Below are 16,301 nucleotides of genomic sequence, written 5' to 3'. Positions count from 1 at the left end.
TCATATGTAATAATATAACATTGTTTAAAAGAACATTATGTTTACTCTCATATTTTAACATTTCTCATTTTAAAGTTTAATTTTTGTTTGTATTTTTCCCACAGATTAAAGAATTTGCCCTTTAGCTTTACAAAGCTACAGCAGTTGACTGCTATGTGGCTCTCAGATAATCAGGTGGGCATTCTGATTTTTCTAAATTAGTGGAATTCCGATTGTGCTATATGAGTATGCATTCCAATTTAATAGGCTCATTTAAGTGCAGTTATACTCTTTTTGTTGTTGTTGTTGTTTTTAAGATTTTATTGGGGAAGGGGAACAGGACTTTATTGGGGAATAGTGTGTACTTCCAGGATTTTTTCCAAGTCAAGTTGTTGTCCTTTCAATCGTAGTTGTGGAGGGCGCAGCTCAGCTCGAGGTCCAGTTGCCCTTGTTAGTTAGTAACAAAGGGATGTTAGCTCACCATCCCTTGCAGGAGTCAAACTGGCAACCTTGTGGTTGAGAGCCTGCCCTCCAATCAACTGAGCCATCCAGGAGCTCAGCGGCAGCTCAACTCAAGGTACCGTGTTCAATCTTAGTTGCAGGGGGCAGAGCCCCTACCATTTCTTGCGGGAGTTGAGGAGTTGAACCAGCAACCTTGTGGTTGAGAGCCCACTGGCCCATGTGGGAATCGAACCGGCAGCCTTTGACATTAGGAGCACGGAACTCCAACCGCTTGAGCCACCTGGCCAGCCCCCAGTTACACTCTTGAACACATGTAAACTGTTTTATATATATAAGGAAAATCTTAGAAAATATTTAGATACAGGTAATTTTTGTGAAATATGTGTAGATTCATAGACAATAAATCCTGTTGGACTTGTCTAATTTCTTCTAAATCTGTAAAAATATACATGAGATTAGGAAATCAGACACAATACCCTTAACTTTTTAGTTTTTAGACTGATCCTCTATGATATCTATCCGTAGAAATTTGATAATTTAAATTATACTTCAAATTGTGCACTTTCACACACCTAAAGTGTGTGAAAGAAGTGTTTCTAAAGAATTAAGAGTTATTATTCCTTGGACTTTCCTATAAATGGCAAATATTTATTGAAAGCTATCAGTAGGTCATGAACTGCTCTGGGATCTAGAGATATGTTGGTGAAGCAAATAGAATCTTCTTATATTCTCATTTGAGTTTACATTCTCATGGGAGACAGAGACAAACAAGTAATTATGTATGTAGTGTTTCAGATCCACAAAGAAAAATGAAGCTTGATAGGCATTAGAAGAGTAGCAGGGTTGAATATACAATTTGCTGATCTTTTTCATAAAGTGGTGCTTAGTATTTGACTTTGAGTAATGCCTTATAATAATGTATCTAAAGCTGTGTTTTCCCAAGGTTTGGATACACTGGTCACGTGGGATTTTGTAAGTTGAATAGTCAAATTTGTTTGGGGGGCTATATTACGCTCCTCTTTGGGGTTATATTAACAATCCTGATGTGTACTGCAGTAAAGAAACCTACTTGTTGATGTCAATCCACACTTACGAATCAGACTGTAGTATTTACTTATTCTGCAAATTAGGGAAGGAAATGTTAAAATGATGATACCTTTACTTTTATTAGAGCTTAAACACAAGTGATTACTTCATCTATTAAATGTGTCAGTTCATATATATGGAACTCTTAACTAATCTCTCTTAATTGAGTATTTACATTTGAAACTTGATTTGAAGTTTTGCGGCTAGAGTTACAAAACATTTGCTGGGCCCTGGCTCCCAATCTTGAGGACTCTGAGCCTGTTAGTATAATAGCACTGTGATGGATAAATCAATGCCAGAAAAATTATGCCAGATGACTCATTGTAGTGAAATTATTTAATACCTAATACAGTTGCTCCATATTTACCATGCTCCCTCATTCTCCTCGTCTTCCTCCCCATTTGTTAATTACTTTAAATCAAAATTGTGGTATTGAGGGCTTTGTATTTTCCTCAGTCTGACAAAATAGTAGAGTAGAAATAGTAAAACAGCCGACATAGCTATAAAACCTCCCTTAAGAAGCAGTCATTTTGCTTTGGAAAAGAACAAAGTGTATGAGAGAAGGTATGTTAAAGTGGTTTAATTATGAATTATAACAATGAATCGCTCCTGAATATTTTATTGACCATGTAGAAAGTACACCTATAGGCAATACATGCAATAACGTAATTTTTCATGAGTCTCTCTGAAGGCTTGAACAGAACGACTGATTATTCATTGCCTCATTCATTTTGTCATTCTCATTCAAGAACCATTTATTGTGCCAGGCAAAATAAGGTGGGCCAAATAACACTTTTAAAAGGGCCATTTTAATACAATGTGGTAAAATACTTGGTAGGACTAGGCTTCGGGATCAAAGAAGAGGAGTATAACTTGGGGATGTAAGTGTAGGTTTCCCAGAAGAGTAGATGCCTGCGATGCCTAATTACTTCTCAAAAGAGTAATAGGATTTAAACAAAGAAAAGGGAAGAGTGTTCTGGTTAAAAGGAGTATCTTGAGCCTAAGCCCTTACTGTTGAAGCAGTCTAGTATATTTGGTAACTCTAAGTGGTTCATTGTGACTAGGGCATAACTTGTTAGATGGAAGAGGAGGAAATGAGGCCAAAGAGGTAGACAGGGACCAGGTCATAGTGGATAGTGTATGCCATCAAAACAGTTTGCATTGTATTTCAAGGATGGTAAATAGATTTTTTTTTTTATCTTGCATGTCATCTCTGATAAATTATGTGGCTTCTGAAAGATTGTTTAAGAATTCTGAAGCCATATTCAGGCTCAGTGGAAAATTGCTATGAATCGGGTGACTATGTAATTTATTGTCCATACTAGGCTAGGGTACTTTTGATAGTGAAAGGGGGATCTATGATAATTATGTCAGAACAGCATGTGTAAAATGGGATTATTCCAGGCAAATTTGGCATTTGGTCGTTAAAGTCATGATCAGTTACTCATATATATCATCAATTTAAGAGGAAAAAGTGATCCTTGTGATACATGTAAACCCTCCCGTAGGAGATGGGGAATCCAGTGTAACCAGGCAAATGCTGTGATCAGATTGATATTTTGGAAAGTCTGTTTGGACTGCATTATGGAAGATGGATTTAGCAGGTGGTGGTGCCAAGGATGAAGATAGAGGAGACCACCTGGAGGGCATTGCCGTACTTAAGGCAGCAGAAAAAGTTGGCTTGAAGTAATGATAACACAACCAGAGAAGAACTGATATATTTAAGGCATAACTTTAAAAAGTCACACCAGTACAATAGTATTTGAAGAGTATATGTATGTGAGAGAAGTAAGGAAATAAAAGAAAAGATGAGCCTCAGAGATTTTGCTTGTGTACTAGGTGAACTTTGATACCATAACCATGATAGGGAACCAGAGAGAAAGAAATATGTTTATGGGGAAGACGTTAAGTTCCAGTTAGGCATGTTGGATTTGAAGTACCTCTGGGGTATCCACTTGGGCGTGTATAGAACAGTGCTAGTGGCCGTGAGCTTCCCCACCCCTGCAGCTTTGTTTTAGGTTGTGGTTTCTCTGCTCTTGGTTTCTCTCTTTTAATTTCTAACCTCCAAGGATTTTTCACAATTGCTCTTGAAGGCATAATTTCCTTATTTTCCGATATCATCATAGATTTATTCCTTTTGTTTGTTTTGAAAATTTCTTTATTCAAAAGTTTTGTGGCACAATAAGAGATACATGAGGGGAAAATATCATTAAATAAAAAGGCTTATTTTTATGTACAGCTTGATTAAATCACTGTAATAAGTAATTAGTGGACTTTGGATATATTTAGTATATGAGATCTTTTAAAACTTGATAATCAGGGGTGGCTGAATGGCTCAGTTGGTTAGAGCACGAGCTCTGAACAACAGGGTTGCTGGTTTGACTCCCACATGGGCCAGCTAGCTGCCGCTGAGCTTCCGGAGGGGCGGCCAGATGGCTCAGTTGGTAAGAGCGCATGAGCTCTCAACAAGGTTGCCAGTTCAATTCCCGCATGGGATGGTGGGCTGCGCCCCCTCCAAATAAAGATTGAAAATGGCAACTGGACTTGCAGATGAACTGTGCCCTCCACAACTAGATTGAAAGACAACGACTTGGAGCCAATGGGCCCTGGAGAAACACATTGTTCCCCAATATTCCCCAATAAAAAAAATTGTAAAAAACAACAACTTGATAATCAGTGATAATTGCAGTACAAATACGAATTTGCTTTATAATAAAAACAATTTTATTCTTTAGATTTTTATGAGGCTTTAAATTAATGCTTCAAGTTTTATTATGTATTTTTAAATTTGTGTTTGTATCCTGCATATTGATACTTTGGAGAAAAAAATGGTGAGTACTTACTCAGAAGAATTGCTGGATATGTATTTGCTTTAGGATTATTGAAAATTAAACATTTGGGCTGGCCTGGTGGCGCAGGTGTTTGGAGCGCCATGCTCCTAACGCCGAGGTTGCTGGTTCAATTCCCACATGGGCCAGTGAACTGCACCCTCTACAGCTAAGATTGTGAACAACAGCTCTTCCTGGAGCTGGGCTGCCATGAGCTGCCGTGGGCTGCTATGAGCTATCAGCGTAAGTAGCCAGCAGCCGGCGTTGACGCAAGGCTCATAACAGCATGGGCCAGGGAGCTGTGTCCTACACAACTAGACTGAGAAACAACGGCTTGAACCCGAGTGGGGAGTGGGCAGGCGGAAGAAGGGGAAAAAAATTAAACATTTATTTCTTTTCCCTAGTCCAAACCCCTGATACCTCTACAAAAAGAGACTGATGCAGAGACCCAGAAAATGGTGCTTACTAACTACATGTTCCCTCAGCAGCCAAGAACTGAAGATGGTAGGAATTTAAGAATCTCTTTTCTTTTAAAAAATACTAATCACAGCAAAGGTGTGAAGTCAATTTTAAGTCTCAAAGACTTTTATTAGTTTGAAGGGAATTTAGAGAATAGGTCGGTAAAGTTCTCTGAAAATGGAAGAAGAAGGCAACATCTCAGGGTTATAGATAGTGGAATTTAGAGGTATATATATGTAATATACTTCATTACAATGATTCCTTGAAATTAAACAGTGAACATCGATTACAGATCTCTTCTAAATCACATTTAGCTAAATGTTAGGAATACATGTTAAGTGTTATGTGATTAGGACTGTTAAACCAGGAAATATTTTGTTCACTTCTGTTGTTGGTTGTAGACTCAATACTACCATTGGATGTACACACTTGATAAAGTTAACCTATAGAATTCTGACTGTAAATGTAAGTTCTAAGTTCTTAATTACATTTTACCAAGAAAGGGGAATATACCCTTTATTGGCCACAAATATTTTTCCACAATTATGATATGAAAGCCTTTTAGACTAAAGAATACATTGTTTCTAATATATATTGTAGTGTGGTGTGTGTGTGATGTATATGTGGCACTTAAAAATACAATTTTTATGTGTGTATTTTTCTGAAACTAGTGAAAATCTTCATGGCCCCAAGTTATTTCTAAATTAACTCTTAATACATATAAACATTAGGGGGGTGGGGAAATCTAAATTATTCATTAGTTTTAATTTATAAAATATACCATAGGCAAATTAAACTGTTGAGCTTCAGTCTCCTTGTCTTGAAATAATGCTAATAGTATTTATTTTGCAGGGTTTTTATAAAAATGAGAAACACTGGATATAAAGGGCTTAGCACTGTGACAAAATCAAATTGGCTGTTGTTGTTCTTGCATTTTTTTGGCAGGTTTATTAGCAGACAGCTTTGAAATACTTTAATAGACTAAAACTAAAATAATTTTCCTTCGGTTCCGTAACTAGTGACAAATAATTAGAAAACTCATTATTTCTCTGTGCTAATTATTTCTTGGTCTTTGCAAGGACTAAGAGAGAGGCTTTGATAAGTTACTATTTCCTGGGTATATTTGATGAGATTTAATTGGGTGAAGCAAAACCGTTCCGCTTTTGAATTCAATTAGCAGGTAAGACTTGTGAGATGTCAGAGGTAAATAGCTTCATTCATTGGAGTTTCTGTAATTAAGGCTTAAAGAATGGGTTTATAAGCAAGATTTTTCTTTCATGTATTTAAATCCACACCCAATCTTTATAGAAAGAGAGGGAATGGATTCTTAGTGTAGAGAAGAGACTTTAATGTCCTATTACATGTGTTGGCAAACAATTTTAATAAAGGACCATTTAATAAATATTTTAGGCCTCATAGAACATCAGGTTTCTGTTGCAGCTACTCCATGCTGCCATGTTAATGTGAAAGCAGTTATAGATAGTATGTAAATGAATGAGCATAGATGGGTTCCTATAAAATTTTATTGATGGATAAATTGAGATTTCGTGTAATTTTGTATGTCATAAAATAATTATTTTTTGGCTTTTTTTCTCAACCATTTAACAATTTGAAACCATTTTTAGATCATAGACTATATAAAAACAGAGAGTGGGCCAGATTTAATAGTTTAGTGTCCCATCTTAAAGTATAGAAAAAGCAAACTTGGAATATTCATTCTTATTCTTTATTTTGCTTTTCTTGTTTCAGAAAAATAATGAAAACTGAAAAATTAGAAAGAAAGCAATACAGATACTATTCCAAAGAAAGATTCTCAAAATTGTTTTTCCCCTGTGATTGAACCAAAGTCCTCAAAGAACATTCTTAATCTTTGATGATTTTATTATATTAATGTTATTAATGTTTAGCCTACACAGTTGTGACATTGTTCCCCTTCCAGGGAACAATCAGGTAAATATTGTTAGTCACAGTACTTTTCCAGTAAAAGTGGTTGGCAGATTATTGCCTGTTGGGCCTAATGTGGCCTGTTGTCTGTTTTTGTGTAGCCCATGAAATAATACTTTTTATAGGTGAATATTTGCATCAGTTTGATGACAGTGCATACTGATGTTGACCCCAATTAAGCAAAATGTAATTCCAATAAGAATTTCAGTCTTCTTATTAAAACTGTATTATAAAAATTGTACTCAATTATTAGTCTATTTTAAATTTGTCAAAAATTTTGTGGAAATTTGATTTCTCTCATTCAAATACCTATATAATATCCTCGATATTTTCTCTTGGCTACAAAGCTTAGTATATATATTATCTGGCTATTTACAGAAAAAGTTTGCTGACGCCTTCTCTAAACTGCTCTAATCATGGGTATACTTATGCCTTGATCTCTCTTTTTACTATTTTCCACTTTCATGATTCAAATTTACCTTACTCATCTCTTTTCTTACTGTTTTTTCTTAAAAGATACAGTTCAGGTAAGAAATTTATTTCTGATACAAAGAATAGAAGTAGTAAAGTAAAATATTGCCACTTCAAATTTTTGATTTTGGAGATGTTTTGGAGTAGATGAATCTTTAATGGGAATGTCTGAGATAGGTTATAATATTCAGAGTCCTCTTAGAGTTCATGTATTAAAGTATTTCGCTGTGGGTATTATAAGGATGACGCTGTAATACACTGCACTCACAGTACCAAATCAGAAACTACATTGGTATGATCAAGCGAGTGAATTTCTTTTCAACTATAAGAAAAGCTTTTTCTTTTATCACATGCCTCTAAGTAATAGGTAAGTCAGAAAATACAGTGTTCTGGTGTTGGAGTTTTATAAATACTTTGAGAGAAATAGACGCTTTCTTCGCCTTTAACTCATTCTGTTTTATTGCCACTTATGGGCCAGGCAGTGTGTTAGATTAAGTATTTAAAGATAAAAGTCCTTGCTTTCAAGAAACTCATAATCTAAAGGAGAATAATGATATATAAATTTGAAAGAGAAGACATGATATCTTGGGCTTAATTAGAGAAATCAGTCTTAAACAGGAAGAAGGGGAAGTATGTATCCAGATAACAATAAATTTGTAGCTGGGGAGAATAGGATGTTGAGGGGGATTATCATTCCAAGGGTTTTTATTTCATTTCTTTTCTCAGTGAAAAGAGAAAATTTCCTCTAGAGGTCGGGGGAATGGTATGTGAGGGACGTGGTAGTGATTTGGGGTGGAAGAAAAGACTGACTAGGAATAAACAAGAATTTCTGGGTAGCATTGAAGAGGGAGCAAAGAAGAGGGAATACCATAAATTTATAGTGATTCTAAGCACCAAGGTTATGTCATTTTTCTATGGTAGAATTCAGCGGTGCAGAGCAAAGAAGGTGGGTGATTAGAGTACCACATCCTGGGTTTTTTTGGATAGGTATGACTTAAGGAAACGGGGCAAGAAAGGTGAGAGTTGCTAAAATAATATATAGATCGTGAAATCCAAGCCAAACAGAGAAGTAAAACCTAGAGTGGTTTTTACAGGAAGAAAAAGAAACAACCTCATTTCTTAACCTCAAGGAACTCAAACTTTACCCGCAATAATAAGGAAGTTAATGATTTGGAACAACAAGTGTAGTTAGTGGTCAAGGGATGGAAAAGTTTTACAGAAGCCAAGGTCTTAAGTATTACCATGGTTGTAAATGACATGGGTGAAGTGTAGATGGACATTGCAATTGAATGCTTCAAGGAACTATGAAATTGTAGTGTTGAAGTGGTGTCATCGTACATTGTTATAGTTCAGAATATTGGCAGGTTTTAAGTGAAGAGAAAGACTAAATACTATAATCCTCAATGAATTGAGTCAGGGTTATCAGGTCTAGTGGCACCTAAAATGTAGAATAAGTAATATTACCTGATAACCTGAATCTCAAAAGATGTGAGATTGACACTAAAGGATAGAACAAGGATTGACAAGAATGAGAGACATGGTAAGAGTTATTTATTTACCTTGGGCTTCTGAAATAATTCTGTTGTAAAATTGCTTTGACATAATCGAAAACTTAGATCTCTGGGTTAGGCTGGTGATTGAAATTAACTGCCTGGTATGGGAGGGGAATCTTCTAAATCAGGGGTGTCCAAACTGCTGCCCACAGGCCAACTGCGGCCCATGATCCATTGTTAATTGGCCCGCATCAAATTCCAAAAATATACTTAGTTTACTTAAATAAACCAGGTGAGGCAATCCGTACTTCACCTCGAGTGAGTGGCCCGCCTGTTTGTGTATTTTACCGCATATGGCCCTTGTTGAAAAATGTTGAAAAAAGTTTGAACACCCCTGTTCTAAATCCTGGAAATAGACATTGTTGGAAACTGCTTGGCTCTGCTTGCCTTTCCAAGTATACCATAAAAGTATGTCAGTAGGGATTCCTAGCAGTTTGACTACATTCCACAAACAAACAAAAACAAATTGTCCACTTCATTAACTATTAAAGAAGTACACAAAGCAATTAAAGATAAAATTCTTGAACTTTGTAATGAACACAAAGAAAAAGCTGAATCCCAAAACTCCATTCCCATTGTTAGTATTTGGTTTCATGGCATTCTTAGTTTGAGTATGAGATTAATAAATAAAGGGTAACAAGCCCAAAATAAGGACTAAAAATAAATGGTAATTATTCTACTTTTGCATAAATGTTCAAATTGACTATATTTGGGTATCCCAGGAATTTCAGTTTTTTCTATTAGCTAATTTTAGGTGCTTTTAATCCCTTACGTTTTGAGTAGGTATACTCATTTAATGGCAGAAAACAAGTTGTGGTTGTATTTTGCATTACACAGACTTCTATAGGATGATAATGTAATGGTCAAATGGATTAATTTTTTTGAGGCTTAGTTCTTAGTGGTTTTTTGGGGGGAGTTTATTGGGATTTTTTTGTTTGTTTTTGTGACCCCCCCCTCACTGTGGAAGGCAGCTTCCAAAATGGCCCACGATGGCACCCATTTCCTGGTATTCACACCATTAAGTGAAAGCAGAGAATAGGTCTGGGTGTGGGCACAGTTTGCAACTCTCTTATTCTTTGCATTTGTTCAGAATAATACTGTTTATACTGTTTTATGTTATAAATGCTTCTCGTTCAAGAATCATACCTTACTTTGTTCTTATGGTCACCATGTCCTTTTGAAACCGAGGGCAACTAAGTCCGGGACTCATGCTGCCTGCATGGCTTAGCCAATATACCGACACAGGAGAAGGGTTATAGAATAAGCTTTACATTGTTAGAGCACCAGTGACCTGAGAAGGCAGCAGGGTAACACCTTCAAAAACTGCCTTAACGTTCTCAGGCCAGCTTAGGGTATTAAAGGGAAAATCTGGGCGGTCCTCTAAAGGCTGTGTGAGTGGTCTACATGGAGCCTTCCCTCTGGCGTTGTGGTTCTCCACTGGTGTCAGCAACCCAGGAACAATGATGGGAGTAGCCTGGAAAGAATGCTAGCCCATAAAGATTGTGATCAATAAGCCTGAGGGTATTAATCATGAGTTTCAGGGTAATTTTCTAAAGCAGGGGACTGGGACAGGCCGACAATCCGAGTTTAAGCCACAGGGGGACCATCTATTACTAAGCTATAGGTCAGGAAAGGTAAGGCTAGGGACGTGGTAACAGTCCCAACCCTGCCTTGCTTCACTTAGGTGAGCCTGGAAAATGTTAATGATGATAGCTTTTGTTGTATTTAGAAGAGCCTTGAGGTTTTTGGGTTTTTTTCATGTTTTTTAAAAAAACAGCACAAGATTTCTCTACCTTAAAAATAGACCCTCAATTTAAGGAACAGATAAAGTACGATATTTATATTTGATTTGGAATTTATCTCAAGCCTTCGGTGCTTATGCTGCTTTTTGGTCAGCCTAATAAGCAAGAAACTATAACAGTCCTTAGATCAGGATATGTAAGTATTGAGTTTATGTTAAATTTTTAATTTTCCTTATACTTTCATATAGGAATATTTTGTAAGCACTTTCTTTACTTAGTAAAGATATATATAATGTTTAATGCAAAGATGTAATTACATACGGTCATGTAATATATATCACTGTCTTTTTATACCAAAATATCTCGCTGTTTTTGCTTTAACTCCTCCCCCTCCCCACACAACTCCTCCCCCTCCTCACCCAGCCCCAATACATAATGAGCACTATTGGAATTAGGAAGATTATTTTTGAATGGGAGAACTTGGATGAAGTAATTTATATATTACCATGTTATTTTTTATAAGGAATCATGCAAAATCACATATCTATAGTGTTTTTTGTTTTAGTTAAAATCTATTGGGGTGACAATGGTTAGTAAAATTATATAGGTTTTAAGTGTAATATCTATAGTGTTTTAATTGTTAGATTCTCTTCAGGAACTCTCTAGGAACAAAACAAGAAAAATAAGCTTTAGGGAAGAAAAGATATGTGATTGATACTGTAAAGAAATGTTAGAATTACAGCCTAGTTGTTAGTGTAGCTTTGTAGCTGCTGGCATTGACCAGTCTTGACTTATGTGTCTCATAAAGAACATAATGAGCAAGTAATAATTTTTCATAATTAAAGTAAAATATAATGGATTTTTGTTTGTTTTTTTCCTAGTTATGTTCATATCAGATAATGAAAGTTTTAATCCTTCATTATGGGAAGAACAGAGGAAACAGCGGGCTCAAGTGGCATTTGAATGTGATGAAGACAAAGATGAAAGGGAGGCACCTCCCAGGGTGAGTCTGTTCTTTCTTCCTTCAAATTTGAAACAGGTCTGCTGATATTTATTGTATTTATTTATACTTACATGTATGCCCATACTGTGCTGTTTTGGGGGTTACAAAGAAATATATTGGTTCTATTCCTTGCTTTCAAGGCACTTGAAGTTTTATTAATTATGTATCACATATATCATGTGAAAGAATTTGAGAACAGTATAAAACTGTGATTTAAAACCAGTTTTTGTAGTGTATATAAATATTAAAGAAACCGATTATTGTTTTCCACCTTTTCTTTCTGTAATGATTTATTTATAATCTTCTAGGGATAAAGAACTCTGTTATGAACCTTTTGTTTCTTTATGGGATTGAGAATGTGTGTCACAGTGATACAAGTAGCAAATACACATTTCCAAGTTACTTTCGCATATAATTCTTTCCCTTTATACAAATAGCTAAATCCCAGAAAATGATACCGTAGTTAAGTTGACCTTATGTGTTTGGTTCCCAGCACATAAGACATAGTATATAAATGTGTGATTTATATGTGTCTGGATAAATACCTAGCTAGAAAGCATAATCTGTTTCAAAGCAGTGACGATGTTGGCAATATCCACACCGTACACAGTGTTTGCCCGAAAATAAGACCTAGCTGGACAATCAGCACCAAAACGTCTTTTGGAGCAAAAATTAATATAAGACTCAGTGTTCTGTTCTGTTCTGTTCTGTTCTGTTCTGTTCTGTTCGGTTCGGTTCTGTTCGGTTCTATTCTATCCTATCCATCCTATTCTATTCTATATTATACCAGGTCTTATATTATGTAAGACCCAGTCTTATAGTAAAATAGACCAGGTTTTTGATTAATTTTTGCTCTAAAAGACAAATTGGAGCTGATTGTCTGGCTGGGTCTTATTTTTGGGGAAACACGGTGTCTCCAAATAAAATAAATATTTTTATATCTGCTAAAAAAGTTTTTAGAACAGTGAAAGCTATAACTGGGACGTCTTTGACTATTCATGAAACCATACTTTTATTGAGCCTAAAATGCTTTCAAAGGCCTATCATCTGTTTTCAGTTACCCTTATGAGCCAGATAGCCAATGTAATTAAGATGAATTATAGATTAAATTTTGAGGTTGACATTATAGGTACTTACTCATATTTTAAATTTTGCTTATTTTCTTTTTCTAGGAGGGAAATTTAAAGAGATATCCAACACCATACCCAGATGAGCTTAAGAATATGGTCAAAACTGTTCAAACTATTGTACATAGATTAAAAGATGAAGAGACTAATGAAGACTCTGGAAAAGATTTAAAACCACACGAAGATCAGCAAGTTGTAAATAATGATGTGGGTGTGAAGGTTAGAAAACTCAATTCAAAAGAATTGACCGAAACCTATTTCAAGTTCTTTAAAATTTATAATTGAGCATTGATGTATTGATCCTTTTTGTATATAATAAAATGGACTCTCAAATTTAGGGTGGTGTTCTCAGCTACCTGAACTAAAAGTTGTAATAATCAGTGAACTCCCTGATTGCCGTTATTACCACTTGGTTGTGGGTGCCGACTGTCCAGATAGTCCGAGGAGAGTGTCAGCATAGCCTTTAAAAAGTCATTGCAAGATTGCCACGGGGATACAAAAGTCAGTTTAGGGAATGTAATCAATAATGTTGTAAAGATTTTGTAGGGTATCCATTGGACACTTGTCCCCTTAGGGAGACCACCTCAGGGATGATGTAGATGCCTGATCACTGCACTGTACACCTGAAGCTGAAGCTGAACAATAATGAATGTCAACTACAATTACATATATATGTATATATAGTTACAAGAAGCGGAGTACAGCATTAGGAATAGAGACAGTGGAAATGTAATGGCTGTGTGCGATGTCAGAGGGGTAGTAGATTGGGGGCATGGGGATTATCACTGTGTGAGGGATATAAATGATAAATATCTATTACATTGTTTTGTACACCTGAAGCTAATTTTTTTAAAAAATCATTGCCTAAACAAAGTAAGATAATGTCAGAAATTTCATTGTTATGGAAATAGTTTTTTCCCCTGGTAATATTGATTCACTCTACCCAATTCTAATTTAATTGCTGTCACAAACCATTGGCATTTACTTGGGAGCTTTCAGAAACCTACACAAATCCCTAAATTGTGTGTTCTTTTGATGGACTTTTCCCCCCACATTGTATCACAGAAACAAGATTTTTTCATGTCACTAGAGGTATACGTTCTACAATGAGCAGAAAACAATCTAACCATCCTGATTTTGAGCTTGGTGAACTACGTGACTCACTCATGAATTTCAGCTTTGCATCTTCTGAAATGAAATGTAGCCTCAGCTAAATTGTAAAGTTTAATGTGTTTTATGGACCTTTGAGGACCACCTGTTCCCAAAATGAGCATTTTATCTTAGTGCTACAGATTTCCATGTTTAAAATTTCCTTGATTTATCCAGCATAGGAAGATGTGAAATTACTTTTAAATTTTCACCTGAACTTTAGTAAAAGAACAGATGTGAAGCATAAAGAACGTGAATTTTTTATCTTCTCTTTTACTTAGACTTCAGAAAGTACTACTCCAGTAAGAAGCAAAGCTGATGAAAGAGAAAAGTATATGATAGGAAACTCTGTACAGAAGACCAATGAACCTGAAACTGAGATCAGTCCTGGGAATCTACCAGTGGCTGCAAATATGAAAGCCTCTGAGAACTTGAAGCATGTTGTTAATCATGATGATGTTTTTGAGGTATGGCTTTATGGTTATTCTGGAATGATCGTAACATCCGATAAGAATTTAGTATTTCATTGTTCTTAACCGAAGATAGGAAACACCTGATATTGACAGTAGAAAATATGCTAATGCATTTGCCATAGAGAAATTTCGTAATATTTGCTTTAATATGACTCATTTATCACTTTAAACTTAAACTATTTTATCCATTGTACTCCAAAGTTACTATGTAAATTAGATTGTCGTGGTTCTATTCGAGTTCTGTAAAATACGTGATAGTAATTGCTTTATTTCTATAACTTGAAAAAAGGTTGTCATAAGTATACTTCAATTACGTGGCTTATTTAAGCATTAATTATTGATTGTGAAGTTTTTTTTCCTTGAATATCTGAGACTTTCAGAGTTTCTTCCAGTGGATCAATGAAAGCTATAACTTTTAAAAAAAATAAATTTATTGAGGTGTATAACTCACATGATATACAATTCACTCATTTAAATAATGGGTATAATTCAGTCACCTTTAGTATTCTAAAAGTTGTGCAATTTTCACCACAGTCACGTTTAGAACATTTCATTACCCCCAAAAGAAAGTCCATGCTTCTTAGCCATCACTCCACAACCTCTCCATCCCCCTGAGCTCTAGGCAGCTAGTAATCTACTTTATCTTCCTCTATAGATATGACTATTCCGGCATTTCATATAAATGTAATTGTACAATACGTGGTCTTTTGTGACTGTTTTCTTCCACTTAGCATATTGTCTTCAAGATTATCCATATTGTAGCATGTATCAATACTTAAGACATTTTTTATGTCTAAAACGGTATTCCATTGTAATGGCAAATAATGGACATTTGGGTTATTTCTACATTAGGAGTGTAATGAATCCGGCTGCTATAAATATTTGTGTACAAGTTTTTGTGTGGGTGTGTTTTTTCTTTTCTCTTGGGTATATACCTAGGAGAATTGCTGGTTCATATAGTAACTGTATGTTTAATCGTTTGAGAAACTGCCAAACAGTTTTCCAAAAGTTGTTGCATCATTTTCCATTCCCCTTATATACTGCTGGAGATCATGGAAAATGGTAAAGCTGTAACTTTCAAAAGTGAAATTCTGAAATGTTTTTGATTTGTAGCTACAGTGTCCACTATGGTATCTACTAGCTACTAGTGGCCATTTAAGTTAAATTAAGTAAATAAAATTAAAAATTGAACTTCTCAGTTACATTTGCAATGTTTCACGTGCTCAGTAGCCACATCTGGGGAGTTAATGATTACTATGTTGAACCAGATCGTTTCTATCATTATAGAAACTTCTGTTGGAGATCACTGGTGTATAGAAAGATGGATATTGTGGGTTTTTAATAGCATCTTTATTCCTGAAAATTTAAATGTGTGCAAAGCACATAATCTGTCTTCATGGTTATCCTGTAGGCTTGTATTTACTATAGGAAGAAGCTCATGGCTTTTGAATGTACTGAATGGGTCACATTCACACTATTATACAGAGGGTGTCAAAAAAAATGTAAACACATTTTAAGAAAGGGAAAAAACTTAAAATTACGCTGATGGTAACCACTTTGAGCACCTCTTGTAATTGCAGATGTCAAACATGACTTGTATTCATCTTTTGTTATCGGTATATATTGAGTATTAAAATTTTAATACAGTTTTTTCTTTTCTTAAAATGTATACATTTTTTGGCACCCTCTGTATACATTGAACTTAGCATGACAGTCTATGAAAAAGTTACTAGATTTGTCTGTGAACTTATTGCTCATTTAGTTTAATTTTCTGTGTGTAAGGACTGTGTTTGGAGCCTTGGTGGCAGATGGATAGATGTATATGTAGAATATAAGGTTAGACTTGCTAAGTGTGTAACAAAAGTACTAATAAAAATATTTAGGGCCACAGAAATTTAGAAAAAAGATATTTTCTGACTACGAAGATCCAAGGATGCTTTAAGATGAAGAAGGCATTTAACCTGTATTTTGAAACCATTCAAGTAACAGACTAAAACTGAATGAAATGTGGAAGGACTAATGAAA

At 35.3% G+C, this 16,301-nt stretch overlaps 1 protein-coding gene across 13 annotated transcripts in view; it reads left to right on the top strand.

Annotated features, from left to right (window-relative positions):
• The window catches only part of ERBIN (erbb2 interacting protein), a 105,004-nt gene that overhangs the window by 66,951 nt on the left and 21,752 nt on the right, over positions 1-16,301 (top strand). For 11 of the 13 annotated variants that reach the window (XM_019744111.2, XM_019744101.2, XM_019744080.2 and 8 more), the window contains exons 13-17: positions 105-174; positions 4,760-4,859; positions 11,406-11,527; positions 12,700-12,873; positions 14,085-14,270. In XM_019744111.2, coding sequence (XP_019599670.2) covers positions 105-174; positions 4,760-4,859; positions 11,406-11,527; positions 12,700-12,873; positions 14,085-14,270 — 652 coding nt within the window. The remainder of the gene's footprint in view (positions 1-104; positions 175-4,759; positions 4,860-11,405; positions 11,528-12,699; positions 12,874-14,084; positions 14,271-16,301) is intronic. The other 2 variants (XM_019744091.2, XM_019744031.2) reach the window with 1 other exon arrangement.

The sequence above is a fragment of the Rhinolophus sinicus genome, linkage group LG03 (assembly GCF_036562045.2).
Source record: "Rhinolophus sinicus isolate RSC01 linkage group LG03, ASM3656204v1, whole genome shotgun sequence".
Lineage (NCBI taxonomy): Eukaryota > Metazoa > Chordata > Mammalia > Chiroptera > Rhinolophidae > Rhinolophus > Rhinolophus sinicus.
The sequence above is the reverse complement of the archived record's forward strand: the minus strand, read 5'-3'. Positions and strand labels throughout refer to the sequence as shown.